The sequence below is a fragment of the Bufo bufo genome, chromosome 5 (assembly GCF_905171765.1).
Source record: "Bufo bufo chromosome 5, aBufBuf1.1, whole genome shotgun sequence".
NCBI lineage: Eukaryota > Metazoa > Chordata > Amphibia > Anura > Bufonidae > Bufo > Bufo bufo.
In genome coordinates, this window is record NC_053393.1 from 299,553,754 (window position 1) to 299,576,684 (window position 22,931).

Consider the following 22,931-nt stretch of genomic DNA (forward strand, 5'->3'; position numbering starts at 1 on the left):
AGGTGCCAACTGCAGTGGCTTTCTGCAGTGCAGTGTGCAGACCAACAAGGAGGGTAGAGGCGAAGACCTGGTGGAAGATGATGTGGAGGACGATGAGGTCCTCGAACCCAAATGGAATAAAGGTCATGCAAGTGACCTGTCTAGTTCGGAGGAAGAGGCGGTGGTCGCACAGAGCCACCAGCACAAAAAAGAGGGAGCAGTGTGCAAAAGCGGAGCAGCCATCCCCTAGACAGTATGCCTGCTACTGCCCACCGCACCAGAGGACCGAGCACACCAAAGCCAGCTCCAAGGAGTTCCCTGGCATGGCAGTTCTTCAGACAATGTGCTAACCTAACGACAAGACATGAGTGGTTTGCACGCTGTGCAATCAGAGCCTGAAGCGAGGCATAAACATTCTAAACTTGAGCACAACCTGCATCACCAAGCATCTAAGTGCAAAGCACGAGCTGCAGTGGAGTAGACACCTCAAAAAACCAAGAAAGGTCTCTGGCTCCTCCTGCTTCCTCTTCTGCTGCAGTCTCGGCCTCTTCATCCCCCTCTGGAGTGACAGTGCCACCTGCCACCCCGCAAACAGAGGATGTGCCAGCAACGCCACAATGTCCCATGTAAGAGATCAGCTGTCTATCTCCCAAACACTGGAGCAAAAGAGGTAGTACCCCCCTACCCACCCGTAATCCCTGGCCCTGAATGGCAGCACCAACAACTAGCAACACCAGCTGATATGGAACATCTTAGCAGGAGGCAACATTTCAGCAACATGGTGGAGCAGTATGTGTGCACATGCCTACACGTAATGACTGATGGGTCTGCCCCCTTCAACTTCTGGGTCTCCAAATTGGGCACATGGCCTGAGCTTGCCCTTTACGCCTTGGAGGTGCTGTCCTGCCCTGCAGCAAGTGTATTGTCTGAACGTGTGTTTAGCACAGCAGGGGGCGTTATCACAGACAAGCGCAGCTGCCTGTCTACAGCCAATGTGGACAAGCTCCTGTTTATTAAAATGAACCAGGCATGGATCCCACAGGACTTGTCCGTACCTTGTGCAGAATAGACATGTATACCGGCCTCACCCAGCCACTGTTATACTCCAGCACACTTTCTCATTGTTTTATTTTTTGTATTTCCCAATGTTTTGGGGTGTACCCTAATTTAAACAACAACAAAAAATAAAATAAAAAATACAGTGTTGGCTACCTCCTCCCTCTCCACCGCAGCTTCCACCGCCTCCTCGACCTCCTACTCCATTTGGACCTCCACCTCCTATATCAAGATTATTACTTTTTATTTTTACGTATTTTATATTATTTTAAGTCATTTCACTAATTCGTCTGTTACATTGTTGTGTGAGATTAAACAAATGTTGGCTATGATATACCAGTGCTTTACATAGTGGACAGGAAAATACATTTCAGTAATTCATCTGTTACATTGTTGTGTGACATTCACCAACTTTTGGCTGTGATATACCCCTGCTCTACCTAGTGGACAGGGAAATACATTTCACTAATTCGTCTGTTACATTGTTGGATGACAATCACCAATTTTTGGCTGTGATATACCCCTGCTCTACCTAGCGAACAGGGAAATAAATTTCACAAATGCATCTGTTACATTGTTGGGTGACAATTTCTCTTCTTTTGCGCTAGAAAGTACATTTGCGGCCTACACTGCATTTAGGTCAGTACAAATGGTGAGGCCAGAACAAGTACAGGCAATAATAAATAATGTGGCTGACAGTGCCTCCAGTTCCTTCCATTGTCTCCCACCCAGTCCCCTGCTGAAAGATCAGAGTTGGCACCTACAGCCCATGCCCATCTGTCTTTCAACTCACCCCCTTGCAAATCAGGCAAGCAGTCTGAGCCCCTAGTCATGCATCAGTCTGTTATGCTTTTTGATGACTCTGCTGGCAGGGTTTCCGTGGGCTATCCACATAGCCCTGCCCAGAAGTGGAAGAGATTGAGTGCACTGATGCCCAACCATTTATGTTTCAATATGAGGACATGGGTAGACCACTGCAGCACGTCTCTGATGATGACGAAACATAGGTGCCAGCTGCTGCGGCTTTCTGCAGTCTGCAGACTGACAAGGAGGGCAGGGGTAAAGATTGTGTAGAAGATGATGTGGAGGATGATGAGATACTAGACCCCACATAAAATCAAGGTCATGCGAGTGACGTGTGCAGTTTGGAGGAAGAGGCAGTGGTCGCACAGAGGCCCCAGCACAGCAAAAGAGGGAGCAGGGTGTAAAAGCATCTGTTGCATTCTTGGGTGACATTTTTCAATTTTTGCCATGAATAAACCCCTGCTCTGCATAGGTGACAGGGACCTAAATTTCTAAAAATCATTTGTTACATTCTCAGGCAACATTTTACCATTTTTGCTGTATACAAGCCACTTCTCTGCATAGGTGACAGGGACCTAATTTTTGTAAAATCATCTGTTCAATTGGTGGGTGACATGAATCCAGTTTTGCCATGAATAAACCCCTGCTCTGCATAGTTGACAGGGACCAAAATTTTTTAAAATTGTTTGTTCTATTGGTGGGTGACATTAACCCATTTTTGCCATTGAAAAACCCCTGCTCTGCATAGGTGACAGGGACTTAAATTTCTAAAATTCGTCTTTAATTGAAGCGTGCCCCCTCCTTTTATACGATCCTACCGCTTTAATAACTTGTCCCACATTTCTGCTCGATCACATTTCAGCCATTGACCTCCCTTGGATGTGGTATCCCTTTCTCATGTTCCCTCTCCGGCATGGAACCCCGATTCCCTGTTACCCGTGACGACCATGGTAGGTGCATAAAAGAACATTGAAAGTTGATAGGGAAGATATACAATTGGATCTTGGACGTCACAGGGACGTGCGATCAGGCAGAAGTTATCTAGAGTGGTAGCAGGGCCTCTCCTGTCTAACGATTCCTAATCCAAAATACCGCAGTGACATTCACTGTAATTTTTTATTAATCATTACAATAACAGGGCATCTTAAGAGTCCTGTATTGTAATTTATCATCACTACCTCCCCGAGTCGGGAGTGAGTAATTGCCGCGCTTCCCCTTCTTTACTTGGATGCTTCTGCTTTAATAACTTGTCCCACATTTCCGCTCGATCACATTTCAGCCATTGACCTCCCTTGGATGTGGTATCCCTTTACCACGCTCCCTCTCCGGCATGGAACCCTGATTCCCCATTAACCGTGATCACCATGGTAGGCTCATGAAAGAACATAGAAAGTTGATAGGGAAGATATCCAATTGGATCGTGGATGTCACGGGATGTGCGGCATAGTGGAGCAGTATGTGTGCACACGCCTACAAGTACTTACTGATGGGTCTGCCCACTTCAACTTCTGGGTCTCCAAATTGGGCACATGGCCTGAGCTTGCCCTTTACGCCTTGGAGGTACTCGCCTGTCCTGCAGCAAGTGTATTGTCTGAACGTTTGTTTAGAACGGCAGGAGGGGGTTATCACAGACAAGCGCAGCCGCCTGTTCACAGCCAATGTGGACAAGCTCACGTTCATTAAAATTAACCAGGCAGGGATGCAATAGGACTTGTTGTCTGTACCTTGTGCAGAATAGGCATGTATACCGGCCTCACCCAGCCATTGTTGTACTCCAGCACACTTTGTCTATGTTTTATTTTTTATATTTACCATTGTTTTGGGGTCTACCCAAATTTGAACAAAAAAATTAAAATAAAATAAAAACAACCACCGCCGCTTCCACCTACACCGCCTCCTCAACCTCCTACTCCATATGGACCGCCTCCTGCTAGATCAAGATTATAATTTTTTGCATAGTTTATGTTCTTTGAAGTCATTTCCCTATCCACATTTGTTTGCAGAGCACTCGGGTCCCGAACTCAAACTTTTTTGTGAAGTTCGGCCGAACCCGAACATCCAGGTGTCCGCTCAACTCTAAGAGGCATCAGTAACCAAACACTGCCATGAAAACCAAGGAACTCTCCAAACAAGTAAGGGACAATGTTGTTGAGAAATAAAAGTCAGGGTTAGGTTATAAAAAAATATATAAATCTTTGATCCCCAGGAGCACCATCAAGTCTATCATAACCAAATAGAAAGAACATAGCACAACAGAGACGGCAACCCACCAAAACTCACGGACCGGGCAAGGAGGGCATTAATCAGAGAGGCAGCACAGAGACTTCAGGTAACTCTGGAGGAGCTGCAGAGTTCCACAGCAGAGACTGGAGTATCTTATACATAAGACGACAATAAGCCGTACGCTCCATAGAGTTGGGCTTTATGTCAGAGTGGCCAGAAGAAAGCGATTACTTTCAGCAAAAAACAAAGAGGCACATTGTGAGTTTGCGAAAAGGCATGTGGGAGACTCCCAAAATGTATGGCTAAAGGTGCTCTGGTCTGATGAGACTAAAATTGAACTTTTAGGCCATCAAATAAAACGCTGTGTCTGGCACAAACCCAACACGTCACATCACCCAAAGAACACCATCGTTTTTCAGCAGCTGGGACTGGGAAACTAAGCCGAGGAAAGATGATGGTGCTAAATACAGGGATATTCTTGAGCAAAACCTCTACCACTTTGTGCGTGATTTAAAGCTAGGATGGAGGTTCTCCTTCCAGCAGGACAATGACCCCAAACACACTGCTAAAGCAACATTTGAGTGGTTTAAGGGGAAACATGTAAATGTGTTGGAATGGCCTAGTCAAAGCCCAGATCTCAATTCAATAGAAAATCTGTGGTCAGACTTAAAGTTTACTGTTCACAAGTGCAAATCATCTAACTTGAAGGAGCTGGAGCAGTTTTGCAAGAAGGAATGGGCAAAAATCCCAGTGGTAAAATGTGGAAAGCTCATAGAGACTTATCCAAAGCGACTTGGAGCTGTGATTCCTGCAAAAGGTGGCTCTACAAAGTATTGACTTTAGAGGGGTGAATAGTTAAGCACATTGACTTTTGCTGTTATTTTGTCCTAATTGTTGTTTGTTTCACAATAAAAAAAAAAAAGCATCTTCAAAGTTGTGGGCATGTTCTGTAAATTAAAATATGCAAATCCTCAAACAATCCATGTTAATTCCAGGTTGTGAGGCACCAAAACAGGTAAAAAGTCAAGGGGGAAGCGGGGGTGAATACTTTTGCAAGGCACTGTATATCTTTAACATGAAAACATAATTTAAACAATAGGTCATTTTCTGATGACAAATTCCCTTTAAGGGGTTAAGGTTATTTGTAAGCCTAGAGACCCCTGATTTAAAAAAATAATAATGTAGCAATGTGAGGCACCCTTTTGTCTGTGGCATAATAGACAGAATAAGGGGTTTTCTTTAACTTGTGGTGAGGGTAGGGGAAGTTTTCTGAGGACAAATATGTGAGTTAGTGGTAAGATTTACCATAGGGAGACAATAGATTAACCTTATTCTGTTATCCTCCAAAAATATAAAGTGTAAGCTCATTTTATGCTCTCATCATCTTTCTGTATAAACCAATATCTACAGTATAGTCCCCTAAGACTGAGGACCAGGGCCACAACGCCAATTAGGCGAGGTGAGGCGAACGCCTCAGGTGGCGCGGCCCTGGTTACAAGTGGGGGGCGGCAGGGCACAGGGAGATGAGCCCTTCCATTGTGGAAGGGCTCAACTCCATAGTCATCTGTATCGCCATCCTCAGGACAGTGATGCAGATGGATGCTGCGTCTCCCTTCCCCATTCCTCTGTGCCTACAGCCTATTAGAGGCCGATGCAGGCGGCACAATGACGTCATGAGCCGTACAGTGTGGGACACAGGCCGGAAGAGGCCTGCATCGCATTGCTGCCAGCCTGATGGAGGTAAGCATGTGAGTTTATTTTTGTATATGGTACAATACAGGAGAGGAGCGCTATGGGGGCACTGGCACATGATTGAGGGTGCATCTATGGGGGGCACTTATTACTGGCACATGATTGGGGGCATATATGGGGGGGCACTTATTACTGGTACATTATTGGGGGCACTGTGATGGTATCTATGGGGGCACCTCTTACTGGCACATTATTGGGGGGCACTATGGGGTTATCTACTGAGGCCACACAGAAGGGGTATTTTATATTGGGGGCACTATGGGGGAAGGGGGAAGAGGAACACTATGGGGGCATCTATTGAGGCCACAAAGAAGGTACATTTTATATGGAGGAAGGTGGGAGAGGAACACTATGGGGCATCTACTGAGGCCACAAAGAATCAGTATTTTATATGGGGGGCTTTGTATAGGGTCATTTTATACTGGGACACATTATGGTGCGTACTATGGGGAAGGGGGAGAGGAGTACTATGGGGTCATCTCTGGGGGGCATTAAGAAGGGGTATTTTATACTTGCAAATTATGGGGGACAATGAGGGTATCTACTGGTGCACTATATTGGGGCATTTTATACTGGTATATTATGGGGGCACTAGGAGGAAGAGGATCACTATGGGGGCATTTACTGGGGGCACTATATAGGGGTATTTTATACTGGCACATTATGGGAGCGCTATGGGGACATTAGCTCAACTGGGAGCATTATAAGGGCGTATTTTTGCACTGGCACACATTATAAGGGGGCATTTTTTGTACTGTCATATCATATTATAAAGAGAATTATTACTACTGGGGGGGCATTATGGTGGGCTTCATTACTATGGGGGTTCTATGGGGAACATAATTACTAATATGGGCCCTATGGGAGCATTATTACTTCTGGGGCACAGTGGGGACATGTTGTGGGCACTGTAGACGCACTGTTACTGCCATGTGCGCTTTGGGGAGTACTATTACCATGGGGGCACCCTGGCACAGTATCAGCTTACCACAATTATTTTTGGGGAACATTATGTTTACACTATTAGTGTCAGGGACACTATTTGCTGGGCGCAGTTATTTTAGGACACTGCGTGCCAATAATTATTGAAGGGCACTATCTGCATGGTACTAGTATTATCAGGGGTTTTATCTGTTTCTGCAGTATAATATTAGAGAGCACAGCGGCACAGTATTGGGGGTGGTAGGATGATTTGTCCAGAAAATGAGAGGATGGAGATAAAGTAGTAAACTAAGATTTTTTTTGTCAAACTGCAGAGATGAGAAATGGCTGAAAAATGGTGTCTGGTCTGAAGGTCTGAAAGGAGAAGATGAGGAAAGAGAATATCTACATCAAAGAGACATCACTGTATGTAAGAGGTATGTGTGCTTTATTACCCTGTATGTTCTGTAGTGATATGGTAACGTTAGGAGGGAAGGGGTTAGGTTGAGAATTTGGTATGTGTATGTGTGTGTGTGTGTGTGGGGGAGGGGGGGCTGGGCGCGGCACTTTTTCAATTTTCGCCTCAGGCAGCAGAAAGGCTAGGTGCACCCCTGCTGAGAACTCAACAATTTTATTTCAGTAATTGACCTGCTGTAATTGCTAGTTGAGCAGTTGACTTGCTGTCTAGAACAGTACATCTTTTAATAAAGTAGTGTCAATTGTCATCTGAATATACCGCATCTAAATTAAATTTGATACCATGCTGCAATTGCTACTTGAGTAATTGTCTTGGCATTTTTTTTCAAGATATTTTATGCAGATTTTTTAATTTGTGGCATATTAGGTAGGTTATTATTCTTTTGGCCCTAAATGCCCTATTTCACTGGCAGATTATTGTTAAGATGATTGCTAATGAGTGTTTGTATGAATTCTCGTTAGCGATCATGTGGCAGTTTAATACTGCTGCCGATTACCGGTGAACAAGCAAACTCTCTTTCATCGAGTAATCGGATCTTTTAACATTGTTAAAAAGAACCTGGTTTTCCAGCGGCAGATCGGGCCATGTCATTTTCAATTGAGCAATTCATTTTCCATAATTGGTAGTTGAATAATTGACTTACAATGTTTATGGCAAATGCATTTTTTTTTTTTTTTTAGGAATTAAATGTCAATTTTCATTTGTGCAATTAAGTTGCCTTAATTACTAGTTGAGCAATTAACTTGCTACTTTGAGAAGTGTAACATTTATGATACATGTAATTTTATTGTCATTTTATAATTATTTCCTTTTTAGAGGACCTTTATTTATCTTAAACCCCAAGTTGATTTTATTATTGCTGTATTTTCTACTTGAGGAACTGTCATGCCCTTTTTTAACCATTTTAAATGTGTGGCACATTAAGCATTGTTTTTCTGTTGTTTTTGCCATGAACAAGCCTGTGTTGAACATACCCGCCCTTATTACTTCTATAGGATTTGCTTTGTGATGTGTTTGGACTTGGTGAACACTGAATACATCACTGGATGGCTGGTAAGATAAGTGAATGAGAGCACAGAAAGTCTTCTTAGGCTGTAGAACAACTTTATATACATTGCCCAGGGACTGGTAATCATTTGTCACAATGCAAAACAATGCAGAATTACTTGGGCTGCAAATGCCTGAGAGATAAAGCAGTCCTGACTGTGCAGTCAAGTCTTGCACATGGTGAAGAGAATGCTTGGGATGTGTAATCCAGAGCGGCACAGCACTGGCAACATAAACTCAAATAGAGACACATCCAGGTACACAACAGGCCTGAAATTTCCTGCACATTTCCTACTCTTTGGAAAGTTCCATAGCGGGATTCGTTTACCAGACTTGGACTCCTCTCCAGTGATATATTTATTTTGACCTCAACTCAAACAGAACCCCGCACAAAAAGAATCACACACATGACCCGTACCAGAGTAATGTGCTGCAGCAGCTCCACTCACAGGCACGGATGATTGGCACTTACATGATGTACCAGAGAAAAACGCATTACACTATGCAGATCAGGCGGGAGTTAGAATTTCAGAAATTAATTGAGACTTATTAGATAGAAATAGATAAATAGATAGATAGATAATAGAGAGATAGATAGATAGATAGATAGATAGATAAAAAAAAAACTGATTTAATGGGCAGCACCGCAGTATTTTTGTGAAAATGGAGTGGCAGCGGCTGAAGAGACGATTCACCAACTATACAAAATAAAATAGAAAAAAATCCATGGCACTTCGCAAAAAAATGCACGTTTATTTACCTGGTGAATAAACGCACATTTTTCGGGGAAGTGGCATGCATTTTTTTTCAATCTTATTTTAGATAGATAGATAGTGAGTACAGTACAGACAGTGTAAACGACACAGCAAGTAGCTGCTCCCGTGCGCTGGTAATAGACTGGAGTACGCTGTCAAGGGAATTAGCAGCATTAATTTCCCTCACACATTACAGCCTCTTGTATATCTCCGGCTGGTAAATGAGCAGGACAACTGTTGTGATTTTTCTCTCGTGTGGAATGTTCCAATGTGATTAAATTTGCCTTGTTGAGCCTTGTAAAAACCTGACTTAATCATGTAAACTTCTGTGTAAGCAAAATAGAAGAAACTTCAAAGGGTCAGAACGCCTTCAGGGATTTGTGCTGAGACGCCAGCAACAGATACCAATCTGCTTGGTGGATTCTGGTTCTGTGTGCCCTAGTGACGGGTACCAGCAGCTCCCCTGGCTGGGCAGATAGTAGTCTCATTCAGTTGGAATCCACAGTGTATTGACTGAGCAGGGCTCAGGTTAGGACTTCCATGCCAAGGGACCCATGCTCACCCACTGTGCTGTAATGTGAGCTAATAAGGAGACCTGGACAGGAGAAGTGAGAGATGTTATCACCCCACATTCCACTTATAATGCACTTTTCCACTTGTTTATTTGCAGTTAGTCAAAGCTGCATTAACATTCCATGCAGGGCTGCTCAACACAATCTTCAATAGTCCTGATGCTCTTATTCACCGAGCTCCCAACTAAAGCTCGCTGCCAGGCTAGCTCTTTTCCTCCATGGGGATATTGTGTTCTGCTGCAAAGCATGAGACAAATGTAATGTGGATGGTAAAAAAAAAAAAAAAAATGGAAGAGGAGGCCCAGACTTACTCCACTCATGTCTAATGGCGAGATGATTAGTGCTAATGAGAGCAACCACCAATATTCTTCGCTACCAAGCCAGCCATTGATCACAGCAAACACTGCTGCACGTTATCCTCCTATTCTAAGGACTGGTCGTCACTGCTGTCTTCTCATGGACACAAGTCTACAATTAGTACAATATATCATTTGTAGGACATGGTGCACATATACATCTGATGTCTATTCATGACACAGCTACATGGATTAGTCCTTTCCCATCCCAGGAATTAACACAACTCATTCCAAGTGAAATCATTACAATTCTTTTTCTATACAAGTGCATTATATTAAGTAAGAGGATAACAAGTCATTTAAGGGCAATATCTCCACAGTGTTTGTATGTTCTACCAGTGTTTGCAAGGGTTTCCTCCAGATGCTTTGGTTTCTTTCCACATTCTAAAATCATACAGATAGGTTCATTTGGAATTTAGATTGTGAGCCCCAATGGGGAGAGGGACTGATCTGAGTGACAACTATGAATATTCAGTGCTGCAGAATATGCAAGCACTATACAAATGGGTACAATAAAATAGCTCAGATTCATGTTTCAGATAAGTGTATTCTAATTTTAATTGCATATTATGTATTTGGTGCATTATTGGTAGTGACAATTCTCGATTGCCAGATTGTTAACTCTTGCACTGCTGTCACAGGACCCCCTGATGTGGCGAGATCTAGGGACTTCCTATTCGTTAGCAATTAGTTTGTTCTGTTGACCTGTTGTAGCAATGTTCACCGTGTGAGTTTTTGTTGCAGCCTGTTTCCTTTGATAGGACAAATTGCATATAATGTGCAAACGACTTTCAGTTGAGTGAAAAATGTCACTCTGTGATGTCAGAGCTGTCAGACTCAGTTATTCTGTATACCAGACACTGTGAAACCTCCTAATTGCTGATCACAAAAGTCAGGCTGAGGCTATACACAAACTTTCTGCAGCAAGAGTTTGCCATTTCAATGGAGTTACAGAAACAAGCATCATAGTGCAATCTGGTGAACTGTCACTTAATAGCTAAAATGTGAGAATCTTACTGCAAAAAGTCTTTGCCTAATGCCACTTTCACATGGGCAGTATTTGATCAGTATTTTTCATCAGCCCAGACCAGGAGTAGGTCCAGAACACATAAATCTAATATATTTTTTTTCTTATAGGTTCCACTTCTGGTGTTCCCATGCAAATGCTGATGCAAAATACTGACCAAATATTGACCGTATGAAAGTGCCCTAAATGCTCATGCAATCATAATACAACTGGCCATGTCTGTCATCACAGAGATTGCACAGAAGAAAACACTGGAAGGCGGCTGAATGAGATCAGATAGACATAAAGACTGAGGAATACCAGCATTTGTGCCCAGATTTAGTTCTGGCCTACATGAACTTTTAGTAGTGCTGCTGATAAATTTTTAACTATTGCGGTACAGCTACCATCCACTGCTACTTAATGCATTTACGTGGACTGCAGTTCTATAGGTAAAATAAACCAACAGCATCATAAAAAGTCTCTGTAAAGGTCTAGCTTTGTAAGGAACAACTGTGGTCATTTCCCTGTACCGAATATTCCTTAGGAGCAGCTGGCAGTCTCCAGGTCATACTCCCTTACCATGGGATGTGTGCATTAATAATAAGCCATTCATTTGTCCTTGTTTTAATGACAATGTTGCCCTTTCTCTGAACAATGGAGCAGTGTATCAGTGTAGTCATGTCAGTTACTTCATTCATATTGCTATTGTATTATTCTGGTGTGAGGATGATATATATTAGTCCATGTTGCTCCTACGTTACTATGTCATTAAGTTGTTTTCAAACTTGTCATTAGAAGATGACTACATGTGGGCATCATTATCACCCAATTACTGCAAATTACAGCTCCACACATACAATAGAAACACGTTCATTTCCAGGTTTATCTGCCACTACCACCGCTATCTGTGATCTGCTGCTGCTGAGTATTAGTGATAACATAAAGCAGAACTTTTCTTCCTCTTCTCTGGGTCAAAGGTTAAAACGTTGCTTTCTCCAGGCTCTTGATCTACTAGAAAATATGTGACTCTGATGTCACCTCTTCAGATCTAGAATTTGCTACTTAGTATAAAACTGACCAGCACCAGCAGCATTAATCACTCTGTATTCTCTTTTCTAGAGAAAGATTTATAGTAAAATAATGTGACCGGGCAGAAAGAAAAAAACATAATCTTTATGAAATTGTATGCAATATATTATAATATGTCGAATAATTATGTCTAGTGGAAAGGGAGAAATAAATCTTCATTTCATCAGCATGCTGCAATGATCGCACCAATGTTGTTGACTGTGGCGATTAATAATTTATAAAGCATTATACACACAAGTAATTGTCAATCGTGACTTAAATACCTGCCTGTTAACACTGTCACAAGTAATCTCTTCTCTTATCATTATAAACAAATGGCAAATCTAATCAATAAAAATAAGGAAAAGTAATTATCTATGATCACTAATTCTATTCTACACATGTGAACATTATATATATATATATATATATATATATATATATACATTAGAGTTATTCTCATATTGTTCTATTCAGTTAGCTTGCAAAAATTCCTGCAAACCACAACCACAATTGTGTTTTATAACATATTTATACTTTCTATCTATCTATCTATCTATCTATCTATCTATCTATCTATCTATCTATCTGGATAAAATTGCTATACTGATGCTTTGTCTATTTAAAATAACCCGAACTGAATGAAATAACCATCTCAAACTACTGATGCCCATGTACAGTCATGAAAAAAAATTAAAAATTGTCACACATAGTAAGTTAAAGGTTGGATTGGGTCTGAGCAGTCAAATTCCTAATCAAGAGCCAAGGGCTGGAAGTTGCGTGTTATATAAACACATTGTAGAGTTCCTTTCTTTCAGAAAAGAGAAGACAGTGACAGTCATTGTCCGCAACAAAAAAATACAAGTGTCATTGTGTGAACTGCTAGAGCTCACCACGAAAAGCATGTGTGATTAACCATTGATTCTCCACATTCTTCATTAGTAGTTTAACAAACTGATTTTCATTATATAATATACCAGGTTCTAAAAAAAATATTAGAAATAAGCCATCAACACTCAATTTAAAGGTAGTAGTCATGGCCAAAGCTGATAAGTGAAGCACTGGAGATCACTTTCAAATGCCCTTTGTAACAAGAACAGAGCAAGAGGCCAGTCATTTTGGCAGCATAAAAGGCCACTGGAGAGATATGTGTTTGTCAATATGAGCCGGGGCAGCAATACTCCATGCTTACACCCATGGGCCTATCTGAGCTGGCAGATGTTTAGACACAATTTTATAAATTGTTCAATATCATCCCATAATGAACCCCAACTGACCATTCCAGAGCAGCTAAAAGCTTACAGGATCTCCCCTGCTGGGATCTAATAACGTCCTGACGCTGTAGCCTTATTAATCACCCAATGAAATAGATGAGCCTCTTGAAAATAAGCGTATGATTGATTAAAGGCCAATGCAAGAAGCTATTATTCTTGTTTTATTACCGTATGCTATATTCACTCAATTTATCTTTATGGGAAACAAATGATTGCTTAGTTTTTGTCCCTGCTAGCAAGCTAGATCACATTAACTGTTCCCAGTTATCTTGTGATTTCACTGCTTGACATAGACCAACAAGACCACAGACTGTCAGTGCCATTATCTACCCATGATTATACTTACCATATATTACTAATGGAAAGCTGGGGTGTGTGTGGAGGAGTGGTCAGAAAGACACTAGATTTTCCTGATTTTATGTTTGTGTGTGTATATATATAAATATATATATATATATATATATATATATATATACACACACACACACATACACTTGTATAGATATATATTTTTATGAGTATATACATTTCTGTGTATGTGTGTGAGAAGCAGCATGACTAGAACACAGGCTTTCAGACTAATCTGTATTTATTTACAATTTAAGATATAAATTATTAAAGGATTTTTGACAATCAAGACAAAAATCATTAACTGTCATCATTTGTTTTCAAATAAAAACCAGACAGGATTTATTTACAAAAAAACTTAAATTTCATTGCAATACAACTTGCATAAATTACTAGAAGCTTTTTTCATATTGTTAAAAAAATAAATATCAAATCTTTTTGCTTTTTTTTTTTTTTTTTTTTTTAGTTGTCTTTATCCCACATATTAAGTACTCAAGTTCATCAATTAATCCTGACATAATAATAGTTTCTCTTCACTCTGTCCATTCTTACACAAACTCTATCACACGTATAGGATATATATTGTGGCAATGAAGTGATCAGATCAGGACATCCTGAGAAAACAGATCATTGGATAAAGTCACAAGATACATTGGGAGAACTATACTATACCAAAGATTTCACATATGTAGACAGGGACAATTCTTGAAAAGTAATCTGGAGATGTAATAGTGCTCTGTGGCTTTTCTTTATACAGTGGCACAAGCTGTGATCCGGATTTAGATATGTTCTACTTATTAGCTGGGGAGACATCATGGCTTGCTGACTTTTTTTCCAAAGCAATTGTGACACCTACCTGTGAATCAAGGAAAGAACCACATCACTAAATGTTTTTTGTTACAAAATGCTGAGACATTGCTACTTAACTATTGTAAACTATTGTAATTGTTAAACTATTTTATGTATTGGTGTCCTGTTCAAATAAATTTGTGTGCATAATCTGATATTATTTGTACCCTCAAGACAAACTATTTGCATGTTAAGAATTTTATGCATACATTTGTTATATCTATCTATCTATCTATCTATCTATCTATCTATTCTTATTCTATTATACAATTAGTTGTAAGTCTAATAATTAATAGTAATGAGCGACAGGGGCTATATTAGAATTTGCAATATTTCACAAATTAATTTATTGAATGCAATAAATCAGCAATGTAAAAATAACATAATGCTAATTTGTAATGCGATATACAGGCGTAGGTCATTTTGGCTACATTTTTCAAGCTGGTATAAGTTTTCTGAGACTGGAGAAAATGGTTGGCACGGCAGATCATTACAATAGCTTTATATGCAGGTAGAGTCAAGTGCTCCAATATATTTGCGATTGCACTAATCGGCAGTGATTAGAATATTTTTTTACACTACGTGCAACTTCACATTTTAGCAGCTCTGACTACAGATTACTGATTCGTGCACTAAGTATTGTTGTGAACTTGACATTGCTTCCTTCTCTTTGGCCCACAAACAAGAAGCAGAGAGGAATCATGTGTTGAGATGGAAAAAAAATGCCTAACAATCGATATAACGAATATATAGCAATATGTTCTAAATATTCGCAAATTCTCGAAGTGGCAATATTTGCGATAAAAATTTTCTATTTTAAATATTTTTGCTCAACACTAATAATTAATACTCTTAGAATATAAATACATTATAAATATACCCCATATATTCTGCTCAGATAGATGTATCTATACACAATCTACACATAATCACAGAAATTACTAATTATATATATATATATTATTATAATTTTTTTTAATATAAAATGATAAAATAACGGATATGTATCATGTTTACAAAATATTTTGTATAATAAATAAACTATTTGCATGTAATAAATTCTTCACTATATATATATATATATATACACACACACACATCATAAATATTTTTCTTTTATACAATATGAAACTATTGTATAAAACTATACTATTATAATATAATCATGACCATTATATTGTTCATATAGGTTTTTCTATATGTGCAAAATATAATATTATTTTAGACAGTCGGCAAAGATCATTTGAATGTTTTGAATTTGGTGCATAAAATGCATTATATAAATTATATAAATAGCTATTATTCATAATACATATACAATCTTAATAAAAAATATGCTCATAAAGTATAAAATACAAATATATTCTGTTCAAATAGATTTATCTACACATGTACAATCTGATATTAGTTGTATAATCAAAACAGAAAATGTGCATGTTTAGCTTTTGATGCATTTTATATATATATATATATATATATATATATATATATATATATATATATATATTTGTTATTATTATGTTATACAATTCAGTTTTATTAAATATATACTATTATATAAACATACCCATGCAAATATGCTGTTATAATCAATATAATATTAAGTATAAAGTTAAATATGTATTTATTAAAAATTCTTAAAAATCTAAATAAAGTATTAGCAATAATAAAGTTATAAAAGAGTTCTAAAAATAACATTTTATTACAATGAATTATGTAATTGTGTGAGATTTAAAATACCAAAATATAGCATAATATATAAAATCTACTATAATAAAAAAAAACATTATAATATATATGTATTATATTTTAACATCAAGCTGAAAAAATGTATTGGAGTCCGAGTATTTTTTGTTTTTAAGAACTCAAAGCAGAGTTTAAAATTATAGACCCGACTACTGCTTGAGGTTCTATTCTGAGGGCCACGTAATGAAGCAAGTAATGGCCGCTCATAGATTGTACAATAAGTCCCAGATGATCAAGTCAATAGAGAGTTTTCACTTACTTGCTGTGTGATTGCACATCTATATGTATGGTTGTACTCCTACTGTGCACAGTTCTGTGGGATCTGTCAAAATATAACCATCAGTTAGTCACAGGACACAGCCAGCTAACTAGATTATATGTTCAATCCTCCCTATAAGCTCAATTCACAGGCAGGAGGTTTAGGAGCTACATTAGATACTACGCTTTCAATTAGCAGGAATATTCTCATTCAGATTCCTAATGAGGGCATGAAAACAGGCCAAATGCCTCACACAAAGGAGAAATACCGCATTCATCAAATGTCTGTATCCTGCACTGCATATAATTTCTTAGTACACATCCCACTGTCCCTTAACAGTCTTAAACTGAGATGAGTCTAGCCGATAACATCTTTAAACTAACACTTTTGCTCTCTCTCGCTATATATATATATATATATATATATATATATATATATATATTTTATACACACACATATATGGATATATCCTTAAAAGCCACATAGGAATGTATATGAAGAAACCTACCTTTTTTGGATTCATAGCTGGTTGACCTGTAGTGTTGTTCTAGCTGACTATTGGATGTTTTTATAGAGTCGCTGGTATGTTTGTGTAGAGAGTTACTGTTTAATACCGTTTGACTTAGTCCTTCATTAGAAGTTGTTGAGTTATATCTTAGGATTCCTTGGCTCTGAAGAGCATTGAAACTCCCATAGTTTGTGTAATTGCTATAAAAAGGTGATGTGTAATATATATGTCTCCCCAGTATGGAAGAGGAAGCGTAGGCATTGCTGTGAGATGCAGCTGAGGAGGTGGCAGAGGACATAGCAGACGGCTGGAAACTCTGGCCCACATTTTGGTGTTTAACATCTGAGGTGGCTATCTCTGCCAGGGACCATAACTTGGGTTTGCTGGCTTGTGTCTGAGAACTGGGAGATATCCTATTTTCCAGGGTGGATTTATTGGAATTTCGGGGGTTTGCTTCATGTTGATGACTGAGTACAGGGGCCTCTATGCCAGTCAGGGGTGAAGAGGTCACAGGCTTCACGGAGAGAACCGTGTCTTCTTCATCAATGTCTTCATCATCATCTTCATCCTCGTATTTGTCCTTAGATTCCGTGCCTGATTCACAAAGGTGCTCTCTGGGTCTGCAAGGCATTTTGTCTCCGTCTGATTCTGCAGAGCAGGAATGATCTGTCAGTGAATCAACGTGCAGGCTTATTCCTGAAAAATCAAGTATAATGATCATGTATTAAAGCCATAGCATATCCTTTAGAAATATAATTACTGATCTCTTATTTCTAGATTAATGTATTTTATTTTGTTTATTTTACTACAATATTCACACAATTTCTATTTCCCTTTTATGCGTATTGTCCTTGGTAAACAGTGATTTTAAAGTTGTGCCTGAAAATTAATGTGTTAACTATGTCCAAGGTCTGCTGTAGATAGACAATAAGGTCTCACCTTCATCCTCCGCAGAGGTCTCATTGCTGTCCTGGATCTTATCTCCATGTTCTTCTTTGCCCCTTTCTCCATCTCCATCCTCTTCGTCCTCATCTTCACTTTTATTCCTCGGTGCCCAGGTCATCTTGTTCTCTTTCTTGAGCCTCCGTCTGGCATTGGCAAACCACGTGGAGACCTGGGTAAGGGTCATCTTAGTGATGATGGCAAGCATGATCTTCTCACCCTTGGTGGGGTAAGGGTTCTTTCTGTGCTCTTGTAACCAGGCCTTCAAAGTGGCCGTAGCATCCCTGGTAGCATTTTTCCTGTAAGCTGGATCATTTAATTGATAAGGATAAGCTGGGCTGCCATAAGGATGGTAGCTGATGGCTCCTGTCATGCCAGTCGTGTGTGCATCATAAGGTGAACCCTTTAAGAAAATTAGAAAAAAAATTATTTGCGGTGGAAAAATTCATGTAATAATTATGTTTATATATTACACAAGATGCAACAGAACCATAAACTATTTTGCCACAATAATTTTTTACTAAAATTGTATTTTCATTAACCTTATTCCCTTGCTGAATCTTAACTACATCGCAGCTGCCAGAAGTCATTATGTTACAGTTAAACACCTCAGCCGTCATCCTCAGAGCACTTGCGCCTGACTCTGTATAGATTGTACAAATAAAACCTAATTATTAGAACAGATCTACTGTTTCTACTCCATGCACTCTTCCTCTACATGCCCAGTACACATACAGTTCTTTTCTTAGAAGCTGGTACATAGAACAATGGACAAGTCACTGATCTAATGCATTGTAAATCCAATTTGCAAATCAGCAGATATGCATGACTTGGAATTGTTCAAATGGCATGCAATTTGCATTTTAATTCACTCTTTAGCGTTCAAATTGCCTTTATTTAACTCTGCATAATGCACCAAAGTTAAATATATCCCTCCAGCAAGTTAGTGATAAGTTTTACACACCCAACACATCCATTGTCCTGCTAGATTATTACCTTAATGGACTTAAACACTTAAAGCAAAGTGACAAGAATAAAACAGAACCCTGTCCTCCTTCCAGCAAAGTTTACACTTATGCTGGAAGCTCATTATAGCCTTTGTAAAGGAAACCTGCAATTATACCTTTGGATACTGATACACATTACAAGTCCCCTGCTTCTCTACAAATGACTCATCCATCTACTTTTATTTAGATCATTTACTAATCTCAAGTAAATTAGAGAGAGACTGTGAATACTAATGGACCTTTCATTTACTAGAAGCGCACAAATGTTCTCACTGATTATATAAAATAATAATCGTGTACATCATAATGAAATTCAAAAAACACAAATAATAAACTAATATTAATAGTAATAATAATACAGTATGCGTACTGCATTAAGGTTTTGGGCTGTATGATTACACTGGACATTAAAAATATATACTAACAAAATATTAATACGTAGTGGCAGTACAACTCCTACAATAATTGTAATAAGAATTATAATGTGGTGGTAATGTCACAATTCTAATAGGTACTAATGGTTATAATGGTGATTTGTGGCACAACTAATAAGTAATAATATGGTGGCAAAGAAACCATTATAATATGTACTAATCATTACAAAGTGGCAATGATGGCACAATGTTGGAGAGTAAAACTATCAGAAAGGGTGGGGGCACACAGTATTATTAAAGTTGTGTTATTGTAAGTTGTATGGAGAGAGAATTAGCACAATATGGATGTGTAGTTCACACGTACTAGTCTGGGCATAGGGATCAGTCCGTACTTACCATGTAAGATGGGAATCCAGCCGGGTCGCTGGAATACTGCAGGGGACTGCTGAAGCCTGTGGCCGCTTGGGCACTGAAGGCAGCAGATCCAGGGTAAGGGCTGAAAGCAGAGCCTGATGAGGAACGGGCAAGCTCATCACTCCTAGGGGTAGCCAGTGCTGAGGCCCCATAAGCTGGACATGAGTAGAGTGCCAGGGAGCCAGGGGGCTGGTAGAGGTAACCCTGAGGATAGGACATGGCAGATTTGCCTGGTGATCACCGGGGCTCAGTGAGGGTGAAGGAGGGAGGGGGCGAGGTCAATAAAGACTCCTGCTCTAATTCTCTATCAGCTGTGTCTTTTCTCTTCTGTCCTGACTCAGGCTGGGAAATAAAAGTGTCCTGCCTCCTCCCCTCCCCTCCAGCCCCAGCTCAGATCATCTACACGTACAATCCAATCACTGGAGTTGGCACAATCTAGGGGAGAAACCGATCATCAAGTGCACAATGCTCTAGGTGATCAGAAAAGTGCTCCCTGCTGCATATGGAACTCCAGCAGCCAGCTCCCCGAGATCTAGCAGTCAGAAAGAGGAGGAGGAGGAGGGACTGGACTGTGTGAACTGAGGAGATGAGAGGAGAAGCAGAGCTGGAGTTTACTGAGGCACATTGTAAAGCAGAGCTGTCTATCACCAGCATGTCATCTGCATATCCAAGGTAACCAGCCTCCCCCTCCCACCCAGCCAGAGGAGGGAACTGGCTAATGTAAGTAATCCTCACTCTCCATTACACAACAGATGATGGCAGTTTCACAGAGTAATGTGCATCATCTGTGGGCAGTTTTGTATGTATCCTCGTGTACTGTGCGTGTGTATGTATATACAGGTGAAACTCGAAAAATTAGAATATCTTGCAAAGTTCATTTATTTCAGTAATGCAACTTAAAAGGTGAAACTAATATATGAGATTGACTTATTACATGCAAAGCGAGATATTTCAAGCCTTTATTTGTTATAATTTGGATGATTATGGCTTACAGCTTATGAGACCCCAAAGTCACAATCTTAGGTACCCTTTGCTCAGGGGGTATGGATTAATTAGCTGACTAGAGCGTGGCATTTTGAGCCTAGAATATTGAACCTTTTTACAATATTCTAATTTTAAGTTTCATTAATGCAACTCCCTTTAAGTTGCATTACTGATATATATATATATCCATACTTCAAGAAGTTAAAAAAACAGCGGCTTTATGTGCTCATGTGAATATGGTGAATGTGTATATTTTAGGTATATATGCCCAATTATGTTACATATTATGTGAAAAGGAAACTTTAACTATGTGAGAATTTAAGCTTTGTAACATATCAAATATGTCTGGAGGAATACAGAGGAAAACAACTAATATATAACAATACTAGCAATTGTTCTAATAATCTGTCCCCTTGTACTTCGTGAGAAACCTGTGAACAATGTCATATCCATATGTTTCCATTATGCATAGCACATGCCATAACTTGACCCAATTCTCATAGATGAGACACCTACATACACCTCTATTATAGCATGGCACAGAGGTGGCATCTCAAGTGATAATGGATATTTTGATATATTTCTAGATTTCTGTGCACATAAGAACACACTCTGAACTTAAAATGTTTTTTTTTTTTTTTTTCTCCAGAAAGCAATTTGTGATCTGGCCTGTAGGAGGCACACTGATCCAGAATAAAAGAAAGTTGCCTGATCTAAATGTCTCTCCTACAGCAGGAATAGCAGATTTTTGAGGACACTGTCCCCATGAAATGTAATGGAAATAACAATTTACCATTAGTATGACGTCTACAGTCACTTGTCTAATGTTCATCATTACTTAAAAGTTAGAAAACAGTACTGTACGTTTCTATGTTAGAGTATGTGAAGAATAAACAATAGCAGGTTCTAGAATGTGAATAAAAGATCTACCTTTGTCTTCAAGTTTAATTATATACTTCTTTGCCTTACAGCTTCAGACGATTGAGACAGTTAAATCAATTTCATAAAAGAAAATTAGCATATAGTCTTGGTTATATTAACATTGAGGGAGAGTCCAGAAATTACACATCCCTTCATTCTTCATATGCAGTAAGGATTATTCCACAGAGCACACAAGTCAAGTGCATTCATTTACATTTTTTCTATGTTATATCTGTAGATATTAACATTAGGTCAATGACTGTCTCTTGATAGACGTATGGTAGATGGCAGATGATACATCTGGATGTTTCAATTTTATAAATATTATAATTCAAAGCATACAGATTTAAATATGCTGTATCTGCTGCATAGCCCTTTAGTATTTGCATGCCAAATTTCACAAGCAGTCATGGGAATCTCTAAAAAAAATAGGTCACAATATGTACAATATTATGACTACTGAATTAATGCAAAACAGAATCTGGTCTGAAAATATCTTACATAGATTTATATATCTTGAAAGTGACAAACTGATGAATTTTGGATGAAAGAAATAATTATTTTATGACTAAATATGCAGTATGCGTGATATATATATATATATATATATATATATAATATAATTTTTTTATTTTTTTTCCCCCTAATCGTGTTTATTACATTTTGGAAAAATAGTTTAGTAGTATTTCCCATTGCCCCCCTTTAATAACAGATTTATCTGTTACTTTTTATGTAATTAAAATTCATATTTCATACAATTATTTAGATTTGTTTTATAAATTTCCTGTATGATTGTGGTATTATAGGGTTATTCTGGGCATCAGGCTGTAAACTGAAGGGTATTAGGGTATAATTTATAGTGAAAATTATTATGAATTGATTATAATTGACTTAATATACAAATTGGACAAGCAGTGTGAGTGAATAAATCAATGATGGAGCGCGCATTCTATGTTGAGGATTATCTACTGCAATACACAATATGCTTTAAAGAGGGCGCTGCAGTAGTGATTTTGGCTTGTTTTCAAGCAAAAGGGCAGGATGCAGCAACATTTTCAATTGCAGTTATAATCATTAGCTCCTTCTTAGGCCTCTTGCACACGACCGTATGTATTTTGTGTTCCGTAAAAAAACGAATCCGCAAAAAATACAGATGATGTCCGTGTGCATTCCATATTTTGCGGAACGGAACAGCTGGCCCCTAATAGAACAGTCCTATCCTTGTCTGTAATGCGGACAATAATAGGACATGTTCTATTTTTTTGCAGAACAGAAATACGGAAAC

The 22,931-nt window shown here is 38.8% G+C and overlaps 1 protein-coding gene across 1 annotated transcript; it reads right to left on the reverse strand.

The window, feature by feature from the left end:
* Positions 1-13,979: 13,979 nt before the first annotated feature.
* Positions 13,980-20,110, reverse strand: IRX2 (iroquois homeobox 2). Its single transcript, XM_040433429.1, has 5 exons — positions 19,724-20,110; positions 17,944-18,349; positions 17,005-17,700; positions 16,497-16,559; positions 13,980-14,498 (listed from the first exon to the last, which is right to left on the reverse strand). Exons 1-4 carry the CDS (start codon positions 19,958-19,960, stop codon positions 16,516-16,518), a joined length of 1,383 nt encoding a protein of 460 aa, XP_040289363.1. The 5' UTR covers positions 19,961-20,110; the 3' UTR covers positions 13,980-14,498; positions 16,497-16,515.
* Positions 20,111-22,931: the final 2,821 nt, after the last annotated feature.